Source organism: Rhodnius prolixus, unplaced genomic scaffold (assembly GCF_049639745.1).
Source record: "Rhodnius prolixus isolate KJV_2025 unplaced genomic scaffold, Rpr scaffold_4, whole genome shotgun sequence".
In the NCBI taxonomy this organism is placed as follows: Eukaryota; Metazoa; Arthropoda; class Insecta; order Hemiptera; family Reduviidae; genus Rhodnius; species Rhodnius prolixus.
The window spans coordinates 51,052,841-51,076,327 of NW_027411614.1; the positions used below are offsets into that span (position 1 = coordinate 51,052,841).

The 23,487-nt window shown below is 41.1% G+C and overlaps 1 protein-coding gene across 2 annotated transcripts in view; it reads right to left on the minus strand.

Moving 5' to 3' along the window:
- The window catches only part of LOC141455771 (protein amalgam), a 553,007-nt gene that overhangs the window by 72,160 nt on the left and 457,360 nt on the right, over positions 1-23,487 (minus strand). For both annotated transcript variants that reach the window (XM_074131135.1, XM_074131133.1), the window contains exon 6: positions 5,155-5,252. In XM_074131135.1, the coding sequence (XP_073987236.1) occupies positions 5,155-5,252 (98 nt within the window). The remainder of the gene's footprint in view (positions 1-5,154; positions 5,253-23,487) is intronic.

The window sequence follows — 23,487 nt, forward strand, 5'->3', positions numbered from 1 at the left end:
AAAGCGAAGAAAGAAGATAGTAGGAGCAGACCAAGAGAGAAGCACTTCTTCCTGATGACGGGATCGTAGTGCCGTTTCCTGTTGGTTGATGATATGCAGCCGATAAATCTGAGTTATAAACCCTCACTGCATGTTTGCTCTCCAAGAGAATGCTCTAGCTGGGGGATATCATAAAGATTTACGGACCTAAAGCTACAGATTTACGCAAGACATTCCCACAAATATATGGACACAGTTATGTAGCTTTATGCTGGCCAAGATAAACACAATTCCAATTTGACAATCTGCTAACGATAATTCCAAATATTTCAATATCCATTCTAAATCCATCACTCCTCTAGATCCCAAGACAAGGTGGAAAGTTCTCGGCTGTGCCCACAGATAAGGCTAGGCAGAACTCGGTCTGCAAGTCCACTCAGCTACTCAGGTAATCCCTTCTTTGACAACTAATCGCATTCATTCATAATATAAATTTTACATGAATTTTAATGAATGAATGAATGTTGGCCGAACTCACACCTGCCTATTTCCTGTATTCTTCTGCCACATTCTAACATGTACTTTCCTTAAAACTTCAAACTTCTAGAGGACTTTGTTTGTCTTCAATTTGAAATAACAAGATTTTAATCAGAAAAATATTTTCGCAGAAGGTAGAAGGGGGATTGATCGACAATTCAGAGAAACAGAATTCCCGAGTACGCTGGTGGCGCCGCTTAGGCAGGTTAGGTAACTAATCGTCTCCACTAATTCATGAATGTAATTTACGGCAAGAGTCCCACTCGTTATACATATAGCGCTTCAGTTAGCAAAGACATGTACTAGCGGTGAAATAAGTAAGCGATAAAGGATGGTGCACGAGTTTCCTATTTTAATAAAGCTTTTACATTTGTTTAAAATATTTATAGAAATGGTAATGAAACTGGACTCTCCAGCCGTGTGATAAATGGCCGCAGGGTATTTGATTTCGGTGCCTCCATTATTGTGCTAGGGGGTATTTCCACTCGATTAAAACCGGAAGGAATTTTGGTTTGTGCGTGTTTGTGTTTTTATAAATGAACAGAAAACTAGATGAATGATGAATCACTGGTAATATTTATTTATCTTTAGCTCAGAAATAAAAAGTCGGCAGAGTATCAGTTTGGAAAGTGACAGTAGTCGTGAAAATCCACACCTGGAAGTTCCACTTATACTTTTTCCTCCATTTTTTTGGAGATTTTTCCACGAATTTCTGTGTAACACTATACACAAATAGATCTGTTGTTTGGATAATTTCTCTATGTAAACTCAGGGCAGTTCTAAGCGATGGGTAAAGTCAGGCTTTCCCTGAAAATTACAGTGTCTGTGTTTGAGGTTTTCCACTGTCTGATGTTAGTATGGAATAATTATAGAACATTAAAAACAAAAATCGGAGTTGGTGGAAAATGAATGAAAATCAACTTTGGCATTAGAGACAAATTCATGAGAGTGTTTCTGTCAGACACTCCATCCCTGGAAACAATCCCTGGCATGATAGCTGGCCAGCTGGCATCCGTATTAATTGGTAGCGGATCTGTTGAAGTGTGCTAATCACGTATTTTCCACGTAGATTGCCAATGTTTACTTTCCTGCTGAAGTTTCCAAGGCCCAATCAATATCGAGAGTGCAAGTCAGCAGATCCTACCTACTCTCATGTAACCTATTGCAAATTCATTCTTGTAATTTTGCCCTTATTGAACTAGCTGACGTGAGAATACTTTCCTCTCAGCCCTCTACTATGGGGGGTTTACAAATAATACACAAATTGGATAACCTTTTTCCTTGAAAGAAAATCGCTGAAGCAAACAATTTCTAACTTCACACTGGTTAGAGTATGTATGGCTACAGAGTTGAGATTTCCAAGTGTTTCATGCCACGTTTTGGTCCAATCCCAAAACAAGACTCTAGTTTGGCAGAAACAAAAAATTCCCAGTGAAGGTTATTATCAATTAATTGAGTTTGGTTTTTACAAATTGGTCCCCGTGAATATGGTATTTAGTGTAAGTTGTATTGTGCGGTAGAATCCCTGAATCGTTTACGTGATTTTTTTTTATAAACATAATTTTAGTAAAAATAAAACAAATAAACGGTGTATGGAGAGAATTGAGAGTTCGAACCTTGAGAGAAAGAGAAGTAAGAGATCACTCCAGACATTTTGGTTTTGTTTTATCGCAGACAGGTTTTTCACTGGACCTATCTAAAAGTTTTGATCTGCCGTTAATAAAATACTGATTATGTGATTCTAGGTTTCTTTCATGCATTTTTGAAGAATTGAAAAGAAAAAAAAGGGTAGCTTTCAAGCTGTCAGTGCAGTTTTAAGACTCTCAATCTCCGCCAAGGACTTTTTTTGTCACTAGTTGTAAAAAAAAAGAAAAAAGAAAAATCAGTAAAAGTTTTTCACAAAAAAGAATAAATAAATTTTTCCTGCAACTGTGTGATAATGTGACAAATATTCAATCTAAGTAGAGGGTCTAAAGTTATTGATGGAAAGAAAGGTAACCACATTTATCGCAGTTAATTACATTTTATTTTCCTTTTATACTGTAACAGTCTCCGAAATTATGGTGATTGTCTAAACCTTTTCTCTAAATTTCCTTTTTGAAATCTCCTGAATCAGAAAAGGTTGTTTTTAGAAAATAGTTAATATTTAGTTGAACAAAATACCTCAAAGACTTTTTCAAACGCAAGAAGTTAAAACTTTAAATGTGTTTGATTTTTTTCTGTGGTTTCCCGATCTAAAATTCTCTTACGGGTTACTAGCTGGACACCAGTAAAACAATAACATTTATTTGAATAATTCACAAAGCGGAAACTGCTATTTGGAGAGTTCCTGTTAGGTGAGGGGTTTTTAAAGGGCCTTTTAGCCCAAATCAGCTGGCCTCATTATGCGATCATGAATTCTCATTCATGCTGCGGAATGCCGAGGTTGGAGATAATCCTGGACAGGAAATGCAACGTAATAGAGTTTTCCTCTTTGAACATAAGCACTCTGATTTCCTGTAAACTTTCCACGCAAATGTAGATCTCTTTTTCCAGGAAATTCGTTTTTACAGATCTCTGGGAACGGTTAGAGCCTGAGATGAAGATTCAAACCAAAATGTAAGACTTTGGTGAGTTTCCAGGACTCTTTGGTAATTATTTTCATTTGGCATTATATCTGATTCTGGGAAAGTAATCTGATTCACAATATTTTCTTTTAAGAAGTGAGAGAAGGTGAAATTCAAACAAAAAACTTTGTATGCTCACCGCGTACTTATTCAAAAGAAGAATGGTAAGTAATTAAGTTTGAAGTTAGTGACAGTATAATTGATTTTAATATAATTGATGGTTAATACAGAGTTTAGGTCAAAGTTTAAACATTAAAATAACTAAGTGGAGTAAGAGGAATGTCTACTAGCAGTTGTTTGTCTACCTTTAAGTGACTTGTCTAACTTATCTCTTAACAGTACAGTATTACATGCGTATAACGAAGTGATATGTGGTAGTAAGCTAGCCGTAGTGTGTTAGTGGTAAAACAAGGACATATCAGCTAAACTAGCCGAGGCCAGAGGTGGGGTTGGCATGCCGGTGATATATGCCTACAGAGATGTTGCTGTCCGATGGGAGCAGAATTACTAAGCCGTCACACCTGTCAGCTACTTAGCTACAGCATTGCTGCTGTCGGCCCCAAATAGAGAATGTCGCTGAAACAGACTTAACAGTGCGGCTACGAGAATAGTTAGTTGGAGTTCTGGCTATATCGAACTGAGGTCACCATAATTTTGCATAATTCTACGCTATACCCACAACGCATACATTCCATTAGGATTTACTTAATTATACATTCACACAAAATTAGAAACAGTATATTTCTTCCTCTGATAATGTATTCAATCAGTGTAATTTTAATTAAAATATTTGACAAAATCCAGTTTAAACACAAACGTGTCTTCCGCAATTGAATTTTATTGAAATTAGGAGTTTTTACTGCAGAAACAGTCAACTTTGGTGTTGCACGGTTCACTATGACAGAACTGCGCTGTTGAGGGAAGCGTGACGTCACAAGTTCCCGCAGAAGTAGATATATTTCCTGTGAAAGAAACTTAAACAATCTATGCGCAGTCTTTTCCAACAATTTAGACAAAAAACCGGGAACAAAACAATCAGAGAGTGGCCGATCCTGGCTCGTGATTGGCGCAATGGGGCATAGAAAATCGAACTAGTTTAACCTCTGCCCTCATTTGGCGACTCCGCCGTAAGGCGCCAGGCAGTTCGAAATGTGCGCAGTTTCTAACCCTTCTCCTTAACTTTTTACTATCGACCGTCTGTCAAATTTTCAATGATCAATGAAACTCAATAATCTCTAGATCAACAGTATAAAAATGCTGATGGTTTGCTGCTTCTTTCAGTCGTAGTTGTACTTTACCTCTCTTATACATCCAGCTGAAATTCAAAGACATCAAATCCAGCATTTGTAGTGCATAAATTGTACATTCTTCAAAGCTTCAAGTCCATTCATATAAAGGATATATCCCTGCTATGACTTCGATGGACATAAGTTAGATTTGGAGGTTTCAAATTCCTATTTTAAAACATGTCCTAGTCAGATAACTCTGGGCACTTCGCCCCCCCCCATTTCGGCATGCCTCCTCATAGAGAGACAAACTGCTGCTTTATTGGTTTCATTCATGAGGTGTCATGATAGGAGCACCACTGATGACTCCTGATGCTTTATTCTAAAAATGTATCAACTTTATTTGCTTCCTGGACCAAGAAGCTCCTGGACGACTCGCCCTGAGGATGAATGACGGTTTTATACGTGCCAACGATCTTGGAAGCGCTTAATTACATTATCTATGGCTTACGTTCGACAGAAAGAAGTTTGTGATGTTCCTCTTGTGCTTGCACTCCAGTCTAGAGTTCCTTATTAAAAAAATCTATTTCTGGGAGCCAATTCTCTCAATTTTTAAACAAACAAAACACTCACCATAGAATAACACAGTGAACGCTAAAGTTTCTTCTTTTTTTTGCAGTTTTAACCCTTCACAGACCACTTACCAATAATGGCTAATTTGTATGATTACAAAAGTCCAATAAGGAGAGGAAAAAATAACACATTTAATGTTTAAAACAAAAAATAAAATAAATTGAAGTACGTACCTCAGCTGGCGGTTCGGCGAATACAATGCAGACGAGCTGGGCCTCGTTGCCTTCTCCAGTATGAACCCAACTTTTTTCAACTTCGATTTCCGGCGGAACTATAACACGCACAAACACACCAATAAGTTACATGAATAGAAAGGAGTTATATCATTATTATTTCTAAAGTAAAGCAGGAGATGTTAAATGGAAAAGAAGCTGGGTGCTGTATCTGTTTGAATTCTATTTTTGAATTAAAGTACAAGTAGTAATTGTTAAAGTTGATTTGTTGTTGGTTTAAAAGTTAAAGTTGAACCCTTGAGGCTGATTTAACTTTGCCACCAGCGCCCCCAGCTGGCGCCTAGGCACTAACAATCGCTCTCTTTTACAATTTGACTTCTAAAACTTAGTTTACACTTTGATTTAATTTCTGTCTGCAAGAGAAGCTCCACAACTTGGCAAGGTGTACATTAAAATATCTCTAACAATTTTTTCCTAATTTAATTATATTATATTAATATTTTTTTTTCTTTTTTACTATTTCTACTTTCCTCTGCTATCAGGGGGGATAGATATTTTGCTGATATTTACTTTCACCAGGCCTATTTTGCCTCGCACAATGTCATTTACGTCTCACAAGGTACTTCTGCTATATCAACTCCATATCAAACTCTTAGTACAGAACCTGACGCCTTGTCTACGGTGAGACTCAAGGAGAATTGCAGATTGTGTAGACCAGCGAAAGCCAGCCCCAACTTAACTCTTTCTTAGTGACAAAGTTCCCAGGGCCACAGCTGAATGAAGGAGACAAAATAAATGTTATACGGCCTTAATTGACAGTAGCTGATTCACATAGCCGACACCGCCAGAGTCTCTATGTTTTCCTCGAACGCAAAAGGAATATCACTGAAGGGGTAAATAAATGTCTGAGAGAGAATGTGAGAAAGAGAAAGAAATACGCACGGTAATATGTTATTTGGGACTTCTTTCCCTCAGGTTAGTGATGGTGTAAGTGGCTGTAGTACACGGGCTGCTGCAGACTGCCCGGATATTCTAGTCTACTAGGAGAAGACCAGCCAGGGAGGTGAGCTTGCAAAAGGAACGAAGCCTACAAGTGGAGGATGTTGTAGCAAAAAGCTGTTACCCCGGCGCTACTGGCTAATAAATAGCCCAGACGTTCGGATGGGTTATGAGGTACACCAACTACAAGATGAAGGGGGAAAGAAGGCCTCCCCTGAAAAGAGGCAACAACTACCTTCCTTATCCATAACTCTACCTTCTGCAGTCATTACACCCACTGAAACAAGAAGAAGAAGAAGAAGAAGTCTTTCCTAGCTAGAGACTTTCCCACCAATAACCAACTCCCTGCACTTCTTAGCCCCCGGTGCCTGAGTGTAGTACAGCCTCGCTGGCACACCCCAACACACAGCTCCATCAGAGAGCGGGTTCGCCCAAGACACGGTACCCTAACCTTTAGTTTTTTTTGCAACTCATGTAGTAATGAAATTGGAATTGCCATTGTTGCACGGCTAGATTTATTGCAGAAAATGACATGTGCGCTAACAGCACGGGTCCTTTACTTCCATTTTAGACAGTAGCAGTTGTAATAACAGTTAACAACACAGATAATAGCGATTCTCTAAGAAAAAGTTCCAATTATTTTCTATAAATAAACATGATACACTAATTACGTATGTAAATCTGTTCACTATCATTACAAAAAATTTGTTGCCTGAAATTCGATATGGGCGCTGCTGAAGAAGAGATTGGCTTTCACTTTAGGGTAATGTATGGATTGTGATGTCATCTGAGCATTATTAATTTAGTTATATGAGATCGAAGTATCAGTTTTGATGTCTACATAGTCACGCATGTGTGGCTATTATTTTTCGATGGCCACAAATTCTTGAGTAGGCAGTGGCGTAGAACATCGGCATTTTTATGAAATCTGGTTAAATTAATGGTTTTAAAAATGATGTGAGGATGAAATGTTCAAATTTTGAATGTCGAGAAATGAATTGCACCAGCAACATAATCATGCCATTATACATTCTTATTTTATTAAAAATTGATGAAATGAAACTTTAAGAAGAGACGCATTGCAAGCAGAAAGTGCTTGCTCCGAGAAAGTAAAAGAATTTCTGGCTGGAGAAAGGACAAAGAATAAACGAGATAACTTTATCACTGCCCACTGGAGAATTCTTATTAAGCCAGAAATTGGAAGGCGTGATGGAGGGCAGCTAAAAGAATGTGAACACAGTTTGGTGTAAACAAATAGAAAGCACGCACGTTCGAGAGATCTAGCGGCGATAAAGGGAAGCTCGTGGAGGTAAGGTTAGTTTTAAAGAGTTGAAGGTATCACATAAACAGAGTGAACTGTTCTCCTGCTGTGACACTTGCCGAACTCCACGCTAACTTAATATAGCCTACGAAGTGATAACTCTCCCTGCTCTTCCTTTGCAACAACCCTGCAGTCAGCCCGCAGTTATTAAATCTTCAGTCGACCAGAGTTTTATTCCACTTTATTTAGGTCCTTTGAGACCAAGAGTTTACAAATTATCAGAAACACCTCACCATCAGTTTAACCTTGCCGCTGGTGTTAACTTCTCTGTGTTTGTGTTTGTATTTAGAGTGCACTGTGTGAAGTGGTTGCTTGTACTCTATATTCCGCCCTTTAAAGGTACTTGAGTGCTGTTTAAGTTCCAAGCCCTACCTTGTCCAGGGATTAACTCCAAATAGTTTTACTTGGAGATGTCCTTCAACTATATTAGGGCTACTAACAAAACAGCCGCTCTAATTGTTTGCGCGGGCAACAAAAGAGGAGAAAGGTGGCCCCCTCCCTGAGGTAATGAAATTCTACTTTGCTACTTTCACTTTCTTCTTTACACTGAATTCCTAAAATTTAGTAAAAAATTCTAAACGTTAATGCAAATGTGCGTAAAAAGAAATTGTCTTAAAATTCATGGCAGATTTTGTCCAGGTGTTTTAAGTTGGTCTAATGTACAAGGTGTTGCAGTAAAATTGCTGATTTAGTCAGTCAACCCAATTTTCATCTGTCCAGAGCAGGCTTTGGCCTGTTTTGAGATATTCTGGATTACAATAATCAGGGAATGAGAAGCTGATGAGACAAAGGACAGATGAAGACCGAAAAGAACATTCGTTCGTAAATTCAATCCAAGACTAGTTATTTTAGTTGATCAAATGGAGCAGAATCAGTCCAAGAAATATAATAGGACTGAGATCACAGCCAAGACACCGCTGAGGGCCAATCATTCAACCTAAACGTGCTTGAACAAGCACAACCCGATCAATTCCAAAGATCAAAAAGACAAAGCCGGAAGCTCTTTCCAAGCTCAAATTTGATTCTGTGACTATATTAGTGTTACGGAGAGGTAGTATAAGATATTTTTTTAGAGTAAGGTATATCACTAATTTGGGACATCTGATTTCTAAATTTTGGCCATCGTAGGAGATGGACGAATCCTGGCGATTCACGCTCTCTGACTCAATGGCAAATATTCAGTAGCTGTTTCAAGGAACATCCAACGGTTGGTGGAGCTTTGGCCCTGGAAAAATAGACTTAACGAGCCAGAGGTCCGTTCCTTTTTATAGCGCCCAATAGGTGCAGGAAACATCTTGGTATAGGAAGAGGAAGGGCTGCTTTTTTGGACCCTTTGCTTACAGTGGTAGGGAGAGATCTGTTTGCGTTGCAAAGACAATATGTGACTTGGGTGGGAAAGGAACCGAGCCTGAATTGACAGTTGGCACAACTGCATTTTTCCCTTTGAGATAATCCTAATTTCAAAGTTGTGAATCCATTTTATTCTTCCTCTTTATAGATTTATTCTAACCTCGAAAGAATTGAAAAATAAAGAATGGAGTGCTTCGAGACAAAAATAATAAAAAAACAAATAGAGAAACAAACTAACTTATTAAGTGACAATCCAGTGGTGGAAACATGCTATGCAAGTGAATTATACCGCTTTAGTTTTGGTTTAGAACGGCCACAGCAGCCCTAGTTTGCAGTAGCGTATTAAGTACGATTTAGTTTTGACTGGTCTGTAGTTAGTTATATCGTGAATGTTACTGCTGACAAGGGCACAAACTTCGCTCTGCAGGTATTAGTCTGTAAAGGCTTACCTCCAGAACAGTGAGGACCAGAGGAGTAAGTAGTTTAGGGATTCTCTTGTCCGACCACCAAACTTTAGTCATTTCACAACATCTTAACTTTCCCACCAACAGGATACTCCAATTCTATCTTAACAATAATTGTTTATTTACCATGGTGTCCTTTTTTTCCCCAAAGGACCACTAAACGGAAGTATTCCAAGGAAGTCTAATTTTTTTTATATTGACTTTTCACCGGAAATTTCGAAAGTTTTGATGTCTCTTGAAGTCAAAAAAGTTTTTTTTTTTTTAAATGGTCGATGAATACGTGTGATTCAAATACACTCTAACTCAAAGAAGAAAAATCGCTTTAGGCATAAACTTCCTGAATCGCTTGCATATCCTGTGGGAGCGCCACAGCAAATATCGATAGTGTTAAAAATACCTGAGCCGGAAGTGCATTGAGTGGATTTTCAAGAACCTGGAATTGTTCCTTTAAATGTGGGTTTATTAGGCTATTTGAACCCATTTATCGGTAAGTTCCAATTAAAGGCATTTCAGGAGATGAAATTGAGTGACATTTCGATGTAATTACGGTTCTGATTAGGCTTGAATTATTGCGTAAATTCGGAGTTGTGAGAGAATTCGTCTGCCGGAATTTAAACTGATACAATCACTGAATGGATCTTTCACTTTTTAAGATTTTCTAGAGAATGATTACTATGAAACATTACGTAGTTCTGTAACTTCTACTTCAATCATTTTTCTAAGGGAATCCTGTTTTATGGCATCTTCGCGGAGGGATTTGTTGGGCTCCTCAGTAGAGTAAGCTTCCACGTACTGTTATAATGTTGGTAACCGTTCAAAGTAACTAATTTAAATTTTCGGAGTTGGAGGGAAGATTTAGCAAGAAAAGATCCGGTAAAGGTTCCTGTTTTTGGTAGGGGACTGAGAGAAAAGGGATTCGAAATCGAAGCATTTCACAAAAACTAAGAACAAGTAGGTACAAAGAATCTGGTGTGAACCCAAAATGTCTCTTTCTCTTTCTAATATAATTTAAGTAATTCCATTTTCTTGATACTTAGAGTTTATACTAACCAGATAGAGCTTCATATTAAAGAGCCACTCGTCTAACAGCTTGGAATGAGGCACTCTAAAGTAGAGCTCAATTTCACCTCTATCTAAAAACCCTATTCAATGTTTCAAATTTATGTAATAGACATTCATGTATGTAGGTGATGTGCAGAGTTTAATGCATACCAACAAGTTGATACAGAATCATCTGAACCGACCTTGTAAAAAACTTTAATAATATTGTGACGAACCTTCGGGATGGCTTAAACGCATATCAAACCACTTTGTCGTTCATAAGGAAATTCAAAAACGGATATTTGCAGTGAATACTAAATGGGAAATCTAGCCGATTGCTTGCGAGGGGTTAAGCGGAGCAACAAGAAAGAAGAAAGGTAAATATTTAGTAAAGTAGGAAGTGTGAATAAGCTGGGAGAAAGCTTTAGAGAAGATGAGGGCAGGATGGATTGTTTTAAAGAGCCGCCAGCTGACAGTGAAGCTGCAGCGTCTGAACGAGATGGATGCTGCAAGAAGTGAGCGCAACTTGAAGCATATAAACCACTCTGTTTGCGCTGTCTATCCCCGGAGCTGTCTACCCTATCCGACACGCTCCTATTCTCTTCTCTCAGGCCAATAACGCCGCTCCATGGAGATAAAGCAGGGTTTGAAGGCTGAAAGAGCCTTCACCTCTTTGAAAACCTTCCCCACCCAAGAAATAAATAACATCAAGGAATCTCTATATTGCATATCTCTTCATTAAGGCTGCAGGTGGCAGGACTGGTTTAGTGAAACCAAGAACCAGAACTTTCCACCATCTTGTGGAGCCAACTTTTTCTTACTGCAGTTTACATCCTTAAATATCCTTAAAACCTACCATTTTTTATACATTTTATTTGCTGTCTGTATTTTAAATGATTCTCCAGATGAACCGCCACAATTGAGGCTTCGTATGAATCCCAGGAGCCCGAAAATACCTTTCAGTTCTGAGAATATCTACTGGAGTTCCTACAGTTCAACAGGAGAACAACTCAAGTGTAGACACTCCCACGACTGCAATCTGAGGCTTACAACTTGCTCGTTTCCTGCTAGCTACGATTTTTTTTCGGGATCCGGAAAGGATTTTTGGACGAAGAGAGGCTTTAAACTGTTCTTACCAGTGAAAACTTAACCATGAAGATCTCTTCTTGCAAGGAGTAACAGGAAATACGAATCTACGTACATCCGGTAAAGTTCCCTACCTCATTGCTGATTTCTGTGAGGGCAAGGACTCTTCAAGTCCTTTTCATTTTTCATTTGAAAAATTTTCCCCGGGAAATGTGATTAAGGCGGAGGGGTGGGAAGACTGCCACTTCACCTTAAAGTACGGTACCTTAATATGTAAAGGTTCACTTACATATTTGTAAGGAAGGTTAAAATTGCTGATAAATTCCATATTTGGTGGAACTCTCTCAAATGGTAGCAACATAACTGAACGCTTTTTTCAATTCTTTGAGATTTTCTAGCAACTGATTCCCTCTAGACTTTGCATGTTCTCGACATTTTCCTGAATAAGTTCCAGAAAAATTTGAATTTTCAGGAGGTATCCCTTTAGTGCATTTCAATGTGAAGTATGGATTTACAGCCTCGTCAACAAGTGCCCTTCAATTGGTGTATCTTTCTAAACGGATGCTTGGCACAAATAGGGGCTATGGATTTGTGGCAAAACGGAGATTATTTGGAAGTAACTAAAAATAAAAATGATTTAATAAATCCACACAAATCCCATCTAATCAGTATGGATATTAATAAAATTTACAACATTAACGCGTAATAGTTATATCCGGTTCGTCATTGGTTTAACTGCAAACAATCTTACCTTAATTTAAATATCCCTTTTGAATTTTTAAAGACCAAATTTCAGGTTAATGAACAAGAAATTCCCAAGAATTATAATAAATAATATGAAATATGAATTTATACCGGGAAATAATTGTGGTTTGGATAACACTATGGTTAATATTGAACATCTTTTGTTGGGTTGTGAATTTTTCACAGATTGAAATATTTACATCAGTTTAATTTTATAAAGGAATACACAGATTTAGACAAATTAGACATTCTACTGAATTGTACCAGTTTAAATGAAATTAAGCCTATATAATATTTATTTGAAAATATGTTTTAAACTTTAAAACAGAAAATTGAGCCGTGGTTGGCAAATGGACATAAAGTTTGTCTCAAACACGTTAAAAATAATAATAAATGATTTGAAATGAATAAGTGAATTTGTAGTAATGCTGTTATTTGTCTGTTTGTTTATTATAAAAGACTTTTTTTTACATTTAAATCAATAGTCAGTAACTTTCTCTAAAATTCTGTTAGCTTTATTTATTTTGTAATATTTTTTCTCAAACATATTTACTAAATAGCTGAATATGTGAAATAGCTGAACTCTTGCTATACAAATTTTTAATTTTTGAAGTTTTGGATTTACAGCCGGCATGTTGTAGGTAAGAATTGAACATGTCTCTGAATGTTGTTAACATTTGAAGAAAATGTGCGAGTTGGAGCCCCCTGAACCTGTAGTAAATAGTGAGAGGGTTCGCCCTTATTGAGGCTAAGAACGGAACTATTGTGAGGATCGATAAGACAAGCTAAAGTTAAATCTAAACTGAATCGTAATAAATTGCAATCTATTTATTTTTGTAAAAGTTTGTAAGAATTCTGATAAACCAGTCAGGAACTTGTTAAGAGTTTTTTTTCCCGCATTATTAATGCAAGTAAAACAGCCAGAGGAGATGCTGATCTGCAGATAGAGCCTTCAAGGAAAGTTAACAGTAAAGCTAATAAGGGAAAAGAGTTGGAGCATGCGCAGTAATAGAGGAGAGGTGTAGAACCACGAGAGGTCGGCATAAATTAGCTGCAGTGTGACAATGAAAAAGTGCGGGATGATTAGAATGGCGTGGCAGCTATCTGGTGACGTGTGGCCGCAGCATAAGTCAAGTGGCACGCCACCTGGTGCCACCGAACTGAAACCTCGCCTACTGTTAACCTCGCCACTCTGTCTACTATCACATTAGCCCTCAAGTATTTTCCAACATTATGGAAGCGGCCGGCAAAAACCGTGACTCTACCACCTTTCCTTATCACTGCATGAACAATACGAGCTGCAAGTGCTATCATAACTGCAAGTTCAGAACTAGTTCTGTTCTCAGCCACCACAGACCAAGAAAGTAACTCCCGGTTTCTAACGATCTTTCACGTATCGCGCCATCGTAAAATATTGCCTTTTTTTTTTTAATTCCGTGGGCCCACAATCTTTCTTGGCGTCTCTAGGTAAAAGGAAGTCTCACAAACGTGTCAAGATGGAGTTTTTCCATCGGAAATTGAGTTTTGAGACCCCGAAAGAGGTTCTTGGTCTCAGTTGGGTTTATCTAAAACTTATATCAGAAATTTTGCATCAAAAGAGTTCTCATGTTACCTTTATAACAGAAAGTTGACTTCATTTGAATTTGCCTAGTTTTAATAAAGAAGTATTTAATGTCATAAACTTTGTTAATTAAATTTCCTCCTTAAAACTTTTTAATGACATATCATAAAATAAAGAGTAACTACTTGAATGCAACTTCTATTTGAATACTTCCGTTAAGTGTTTTTGTATAATGGCTCGTGGATTGGAGCAGAACTTTCCCATCCCAACCGGCCAATCGTATTTCAATATTTTAATCCAATCGATTGTAATTACTTGAAGATTGGTCAATATGCTTAGATATCTAAGCAAGCGCTCATGGGGGCAGGACTAAGGCACTCAATTCATCCCCACTTCCTTACCCCGCCATAGCAACCGGGCTTAAAATTAGCGAATAACTCAGTCCTTAATTAAGTTCCTTTCCTTTTGCTTACAAATTTATTTTTTCTCCATCGTTAGTCTCTGTGCGTTCGAGAGATTCAAGCGGATTCTTTTACTCTTATTCCGCAATTCTTTAACAATTCAGTGCTCCTTTCTCTTCTAGCATCCTATGATATTTCTTTTAGTCTATTAATTAAGACAGGAGCTTGTGAAAGATACCAATCTGTAAACATTTTCTTTTAAAAGTGATTATTATAAAGTAGAGTATCCCACTGCCTGTATAATTCAAAAGGAAGCGCTGCTGCTACAAGGGGATCACCTAACAACGTATTTTTACAAAATCAATCTACGTATAGTAGAAATGTCACTAATGAATAGGTGTGACAGGGCGAAAGAGGGTGCTCCACTAGTGTGCCTTTTGAATACAATGTACTGTCTCACCACTAATATAATTTAACAGGAAGTAAATATCTAAAATTCCAAATTTAAAGAGATTTGATTGACCGGAAATGTACTTTATTGACTAATTTATTCAGTTTTTGAAAATATTTTTTGTACACACAAACCGGGACTTATAGATTTTTTACTTTTTATTAAAAACTTTTCTCCAGGAAAGTTTATAAGCGGGATCCTTATGAGGAGGTTAAAGTACCTCCTCTAAAGCACCTTTTCTAAATTTGTACGGCTCTATCACTTGTACCACAATCAAGAGTGTTGATATAATTCCGAATTGATGTAATTCACCACATGTGTAAATGTACAGAAGGTTGTTTAAGATTTTTGTAATTTCCAGGACGATTTCATTTGACCATTGGCCAAAAATGTTGGTTAAGCCTAAGACCAAATTATAATTTTGGTTTAATACGGAAATAGTGATTTTAGAGAACACTTTCTCCAACAGAGAGCACTAATTTATTGTAATGAACGTGCATTGTTTGGTTCCCCAAGAGTGGCGGCCCCCCAGACTTGTTTTTTCCCTGAGTCAGTTGGCGGAATTGGGTGAGCACGAGGAGAGAGGGGAGGCGCTGGTAGGACGTGAGGTCAAGCGTCACTGTGTGAAGTAATGTCGGCCATGTTAGCGTCCTTTTTCTTGCTTTTACATTGTGACAAGTTTGATGATATAAAAACCTGGTTTTTTGTTCACAAGTTTTATGGACAAATCGTTAATCTGTTGGACAACATATATATATATATATATTCGTATGTAATTAGCGTAATTATTTTATTGTATTTAGTGCGCGTCAAGCACGTTGTTAAGTACAAGGTCATTTCCCCAGTTACGTATTGTCTTGAACTATTAATTATTGTAATTATTCTTCCCTTTTGTTATTATATAAATTGTTTATCCTCATGTGTATATCGCCTTGTACATTTGACTATTTTATTGTATTTAGTTACGTATTGTCTAGAACTATTAATTATTGTAATTATTCTTCCCTTTTGTTATTATATAAATTGTTTATCCTCATGTGTATATCGCCTTGTACATTTGACTATTTTATTGTATTTAGTGCGCGTCAAGCACGTTGTTAAGTACAAGGTCATTTCCCCAGTTACATATTGTCTAGGACAATTAATTATTGTAATTATTCTTCCCTTTTGGAATTATATATATTGTTTATCCTCACGTGTATATTGCCTTGTACATCTGTCTATTTTATTGTTCTCAGAGTTTATGGATTATTAATAAAGTATTGAATTGTATCTATGTAAAAAGTGTTTTGAAGACTGGTGGCGTCCCCCACTATTCCAACCTCTAATTTAAATTGCCTATGTCACATCCCCCCTTTCTTGACTATTTTTCATGGTGCCGAAACCCGGGAACAGTCTTCAGAACACTATTATTTCAGCTTTGTTTCTTACATAGTACACCTCATTAATTGTATTTTTTCATTTTGTGTTTTTATACGTGTTACGGGCATTAGCTACTAAGTTACTTAGTCTATTTCAGTTATTTTGTCTATAATTTTTGTATTGTGCTATTATTTTGTCAATTGTATATAATTCTTTTTCTCACCAGCACAACCTGCGTGTCTAGCCTTCCTGTACGACATGGAAGAGTTCACCGAGAATACTACCCCTCCCCGTTCGCCAGCTCCCATTCCCCCTTCGCAGGAGGAAACTCCGAAATCGTCCATCCAGTCTGAGGCCAGCGGGGATCTGAATGCCATTAGATGCCGTCACCTCACTGCCAGGCTGGATCAATGGACTCGAAACGTTCAATTGTTGGACCCAGAGTCCCCCGAGTCAGTCGCCCGATGTCAGCAGCTCTCCGCCGTTTTTGAGTCTCTGTCCCAGACAGTGGATAAAGAGGCTTGGGAATGGCTGCGGCCTTTGGCATCGGACTGCAGTGCCCCTCTTGCTTTGGCGATGTCTCAAAGCCACGAACAGGCTGAACTCGCCCACCTTTCTATTGTCTTGCCGATTTTGGCTACCCCCCCTCCTTCCATTAAGCCCGCCCCCGTGTCTGTCTCTTCCCACACTGGCGTAGTGGATGAGTCCGTTGTGGAGCTAGCCAGAAGGCAGCTGCAGGAGCTCATCATTCCTAAGATTCCGGTGTTTGAGGGGGATGTGTTGACGTATGGGGATTTCAAGCGGAATTTTCAGACTGAGATTCATAGACTAGCCCTCCCTGCAGCCAAGCGGCTTCAGGCTCTTCGATCATGCTTGAAAGGCCCCCCCTTGTCCATCGTCCAGAACGCCACCTCCACTGAGGAAGGATACCTCTATGCCTGGGAGACTCTGGACGCCCGATATGAGGGAAGGTTGCGGGTCGCCAGCGCTATGGTGGACAACTTCCTTCACTTCCCGGAGCCTCACCCTAGCATAGAGGCGTGCATCGCCTGGCTGTCAAGCAGACAAATTTTACTGGACCAGTGTTCCATCCCTCACCCTCTCGATTTTCTCCTTTGTCACATTACATTGTCCAACTTGGCCCCCGGTCTACAAGAGGAATTTAGGAAGAAGTACCTAAGATCCTTTGACGAGCTGCCTTGCAGTTCTCAAGTGTTGGATTTCCTAAAGGACCAAGGGGACCGACTCTCTCCTACCTTGTCCCCAAGGAGGACTTCCCCTCCTCCTGTCCAGGCTAGTCCCAGCCCTAGTCCCACGCCTCCTTCTCATCAACCAGCTTCCATCCCCTCGCCCAGTCAGGTTAAACCGTACTCACCCAAATCAGTCCGTTTTGTACCTCGTCCACCACGGAGACCGTCATCATCTTCACCTCCTCCAAGGCCACCGCCTATCCCTTCCACTCCTCGTGCCCCAACTTCTTCAACCTCTTCCTCCATTCAGTGCTACCTCTGTGGGGATCCACATCGTCTGTCTAAATGCGCTCACTACGTTAACTTGTCAGTGAGTGACAAGTGGGATTTGGTTACGGAAAAGAACCTATGTACCAATTGTCTTTCCATCTATCACCCAGTATCCCGATGTCCTTGCCAGGTCGGGTGCGCGAAGTGTCATGGAGAGCATCATACCTCCTTGCACCCCCCTCCACCATCTGCCAGCCTTAGTCAGAGAAGAGCTAGTGCCCCTGGAATTACTCCATTGATGTCCCTGCGAACCTCTCGACCCTCGAGGCCCAAATCTCCTCCCAAAAAGGTACGCTCCCAGGACTTGCCTGAATCCCCGCCCCCCTTTCCAAGGCGCTCCCTTCTTCCCCCCAGCTCCTTTGAGCCTCATCTGCCTCTAGGCGGGGTCAAGGACTCTGAGTCTCGACCCTCGTCGTCTTCCTCGTCCGACGTACTGCCCCCCGTACATCCTGTAACGTATTTTGGACGTCATCCAGCACCCCCTCCCCCGCCGGAATTATAGATTCTTGGCAGGCGCGATACCCCTCCCTTGTCCACCTTTGCGTTCTGCCGTCGCAGACGCTGCCGTTTGTGTCACTCGGCAAATGTTCCACGTCAGTCCATAGTAAAGTCGTTTCCGTCCGATATGTCAGTTTCCCCCACTGCCCTGGTGCATCTCCTTGGAGGAGATGGCCATTGGTATCGCGCTCGTGCCCTGCTGGATTCAGGCAGTGAGATAAATTTGATGTCCAAGAAATTCGCCAAAGAAAGTAAATTGAACTATAACCCTATGTCAGGTGGGATTCGAGGGATAGGAGGCAACATCGCCACCCAAGTCGTAGGTCAAGTTTCTACCAATCTAAGGCAATGTCCCCCATTTTCCCAAATCAAAGTCCCCTTCCGCATAGTCACTAAGACGGTCCCAGATGCACCGTCCTCTTATTTCCCTGTTAAGGATTGGCAGCATTTGGCGGATAAACAGTTAGCCGACCCAAACTTTAACGAACCGAGTCCTATAGACGTAGTATTTTCAGCCTCGGTTTTTGACGCCATCGACCTTAGTCAAATAATCCGGGCACAAAATGGTTCCCCCAACGCCCGACTAACAACTCTTGGCTGGATTATGTCTGGCCCCTTGAGAAGCTTCCCCTCGAGGCGGGTTTGTTTTCACGCTTCTGTCAAGGACAGCAGGTCCAACTCCAAGTTATATCGGACCTATTATAGAATTCTGTTCAAGCATAAATATGGTCAACTACCAGCTCCTAAGGCACCTGCTAACCAGTCTAGCCCAGAAAACAAGCCTTCGGCCGAAACCCTCTTGTACCGGTCCGAGTCGGAACCGCTTGCTTGCAATAACCCTGAACTCCCCGCGCATTCCGGACAATCAGGCCCCCCTAGTTTGTCTGTGTCCTCCGCCCAAGCCAGGTCTACTCCCCAAGAGGAAGTCATCACTCAGCAGCCCACTCCTCCAACTTTGGCTATCCAACTTCCAACCCCGAAACCTCAACGTCTGATTAGAACGCGACGGCCGCTGCAAACTTGTAATCTCTTCCTTCCTGAAACGCTGCCCCCCACCACAACCTCTGCCGGGGTTGCTCTCTCCGAAGGTTCTGATTCACCTGTTGGTCCCTCTCTAGTCACTCATATGCCGGCAATTCCTGCCCAACCCACGGTACTCCGACTCGGCTCGGGTAAAATTCCCCAATCTATATCACACCCCCCTGACCTAGTCTTGTCACGCCTGATGGAAAGAATGTTTGCCTTGGAGGAAGTGTCGGAGGTTTCGCCTCTCACCCCGGACGAATTGAAGGCTGAAGAGTGCTTCTCGAAGTCACATTTCCGACTTCCTGATGGTCGGTTTTCAGTAGCACTGCCATTTAAAACTAGTCCGTGTTGCCTCGGTGAATCCAGAAAGATTGCTTTAAGGCGTCTCCTACAAACTGAATCCCGTCATGCCAAGTCCCCACATCTCCGTGCTCCCTATGTGGAGTTTATGCAAGACTACTTAGATTCGAATCATATGGAACTGGCCCCTCCTCTCAAGTCAGGTCAAATTGTCTATTATATTCCCCATCATGCGGTAACCGTCCAGACGATCCCCCGGAGAAGATTCGTGTAGTATTTAACGCTTCCCAGAAGTCCTCTTCAGGCATCTCCCTCAATGAGCTCTTGCTCCCTGGACCCCGTTTACAGCTCGATATCTGGAAGGTGGTTACCAGATTTAGAGTGGACAAATGGGTCTTTACGGCCGACATTCGCCAAATGTTTAGACAGATACAACACCCCCCGGAAGACAGGGATTTGTTACGCATACTGTGGCGATTTGACACGAGCCAACCAGTGCAGGAGTACCGTTTGTGCACTGTGACCTATGGAACCACGTCAGCCCCCTACTTGGCATGTCGCGTCCTTCAAGAATTAGCTCTGACCTCTCAGGCTTCCTTTCCCCTGGCCTCTGAGATACTCCGCGACCGTACCTATGTGGATGACATTTCTGGAGGAGGCCCTACTCTAGAAGTGGCATTGCAATCCAGAGATCAGTTAATCCAATTATTGAGTCAGGCTCGAATTGAACTCAGGAAGTGGGCCTCAAATCAACCGCAATTATTAAATAAAATACCCCCGGAATATCTACTTCCAGCCATGTCCTCAGTCTGTTTAGAAAACGATGAGGAGTCACAATTGAAAATCCTCGGACTTTGTTGGAACCCTGCTCAAGATTACTTCCACTTTCTAATCCGTTCCGTGCCTAATGTTCAAACTAAAAGACAATTAGCCAGTCAGATTGCAAAAGTTTTTGACCCCTTGGGATGGCTGATCCCCGTAACAGTTTTTGCTCGTGCAATATTTAGAATAGTCTGTCAAGCCTCTTTTGATTGGGATGATCCCCTGCCCTTGTCAATTGTCCAGGAATGGGCTCAGTTCGCTGTCTCCCTGCCTGACCTGTCTAAAATTCACATCCCTAGATTTTTGTCTCTACCCAATCCTAAGTGTTATTTGGTGGGTTTTGCTGACGCGTCTGAGCGAGCCTATGCGGCCGTGGTTTACCTCGTGTCCCAGTCTGAGGACACTGTCATTAGCCTGGTCATGTCTAAAGCCAGAATGGCCCCCATGAAACCGGTCACGCTCCCTCGTCTGGAGCTTTGTGCGGCCCACCTACTTGCCCTTACGATTAATAAGGTCAGATTACTTTTCCCTCAGATAACCACTCAGAACATCTTAGCCTTTTCGGATTCTACCATTGCCCTGGCCTGGATTACAGCAACGCCACCTCCGCATTGGAAGGTGTTCGTGGGAAATAGAGTAGCTACTATCTTAGAAAAAGTACCCGCCTCGCAATGGTTCCACATCTCCTCCTCACAAAACCCCGCTGACTGTGCCTCACGTGGAGTACGTCCTCAAGATTTAGTGAGTCACCAGTTATGGTGGGAAGGTCCCCCTTGGTTGAAATCAAACCACGAGTCATGGCCCCTTGGGCCAGTAAATGCCGATTTGTCTGACCCTGTCGTAGGAGCAGAAATTCGCTCCCAGGCCCTTAACGTGTCAAGTGTAATGCCCTGCCCTGAGGAATTAGAGTCTAAATTTTCCAGTCTGTACACTCTGCAAAATGTAGTGGCCTGGTGCCTGCGATTCGCCCACAATACTAAAAATCCAGTACATCGTATGTCAGGTCCATTGAATGTAAAGGAACGTAGCGAAGCCCTGCGAGTTCTAATAGTCCGAGCCCAACAGCACTCGCTTTCCGAAGAAATTGAGGATGCTCAGTCCCCTCGGCCTAGACTACGCCTCGTTAAAACGTTAGGCCTATTTCTGCACACTGATGGAGTGTTGCGAGTCGGAGGGAGACTCAGACTGGCCGATGTCCCCGAATATCAAAAGCACCCTGCCTTGTTGCCTTCGCAACACCCCTTCACGGCCCTGGTCATACAAGATGCCCACATATCCAACCTCCACGTAGGCCCCACTGCCACTCATGCGTTTTTGAGAAGTCGATATTGGATTGTTAATGGTAAGAATGTTGTCCGCCGACAATTGGGAGCCTGTAACAAGTGTTTCAGTGTCAAGCCAACACCCTTCAACCCACTCATGGGTCAACTGCCCGAAGGAAGAGTCAGCGCTTCATCACCCTTCGCCACCACTGGCATAGACTACGCGGGCCCCTTCAACGTGAAAATTGCTTCCCTGCGTTCAGCCAAAGTCCTCCAGTCTTACCTCGCCATTTTCGTCTGTTTTTCCACCAAGGCCATACACCTGGAACTAGTCACAGACCTTACAACACAGGCATTTTTAGCTGCCCTGAACCGCTTTGTTGCCAGGAGGGGTGTGCCGAGTCACATTTGGTCGGATAACGGCACTAACTTCGTCGGAGCCAAAAGAAGACTCAAGGAGGTATCTGCACTACTAAATGACGCCAAGTCTCAGGAGGCCATTCTAAGAGAATCCAACAAAAGAAGCATCGAGTGGCATTTCATCCCCCCTCGAGCACCACACTTCGGAGGTCTCTGGGAAGCAGCCGTTAAATCTACCAAAAGATTACTGAAGGTCATGTTAGGCACTCAAGAGCCCACCATGGAGTGTTTCCTCACAATCATTTGTCAAATTGAAGCCATATTAAATTCCAGACCTCTTACCGCTGTCTCGTCCTCGCCAGATGACCTGCAAGTCCTGACGCCAGGTCACTTTCTGATTATGCGACCTATGACTGCGCTACCTCCCGATAGCTCCTTAACTCCTCGCACTGCGCTCAAATCGAAATGGGCAATGGCGCAGCTCACTGTTGGACAGTTTTGGAAAAGATGGCACAAGGAGTACCTCCTCGAGCAGCAAGCCATGCTCAAATGGCATTCGCCTTCCTTCCCCGCGGCAGTGGGACAGATAGTCATGATCATGGACGACAACCTTCCTCCCCTGCAGTGGTCCATAGGCCGAATCGTCAAGCTTCACCATGGCCGAGACGACGTGGCCAGGGTGGCCGAGGTCAAGACAACTTCAGGACTGATTAGCCGGCCTGTCCGGAAGCTTTGCCCCCTGCCAACTCAGTAAGTGGATCTCTGCGAGTCCACTGCGGGGGAGGATGTTTGGTTCCCCAAGAGTGGCGGCCCCCCAGACTTGTTTTTTCCCTGAGTCAGTTGGCGGAATTGGGTGAGCACGAGGAGAGAGGGGAGGCGCTGGTAGGACGTGAGGTCAAGCGTCACTGTGTGAAGTAATGTCGGCCATGTTAGCGTCCTTTTTCTTGCTTTTACATTGTGACAAGTTTGATGATATAAAAACCTGGTTTTTTGTTCACAAGTTTTATGGACAAATCGTTAATCTGTTGGACAACATATATATATATATATTCGTATGTAATTAGCGTAATTATTTTATTGTATTTAGTGCGCGTCAAGCACGTTGTTAAGTACAAGGTCATTTCCCCAGTTACGTATTGTCTTGAACTATTAATTATTGTAATTATTCTTCCCTTTTGTTATTATATAAATTGTTTATCCTCATGTGTATATCGCCTTGTACATTTGACTATTTTATTGTATTTAGTTACGTATTGTCTAGAACTATTAATTATTGTAATTATTCTTCCCTTTTGTTATTATATAAATTGTTTATCCTCATGTGTATATCGCCTTGTACATTTGACTATTTTATTGTATTTAGTGCGCGTCAAGCACGTTGTTAAGTACAAGGTCATTTCCCCAGTTACATATTGTCTAGGACAATTAATTATTGTAATTATTCTTCCCTTTTGGAATTATATATATTGTTTATCCTCACGTGTATATTGCCTTGTACATCTGTCTATTTTATTGTTCTCAGAGTTTATGGATTATTAATAAAGTATTGAATTGTATCTATGTAAAAAGTGTTTTGAAGACTGGTGGCGTCCCCCACTATTCCAACCTCTAATTTAAATTGCCTATGTCACATCCCCCCTTTCTTGACTATTTTTCATGCATAATGTTGAAGTGAACCATCTTTCAGTAAGTTTCAAGAGAATTTACTTTCATAAAGTGCATTTAAAGACAATTGCGTGCTTTGGACACAATTACAGCATTTAGG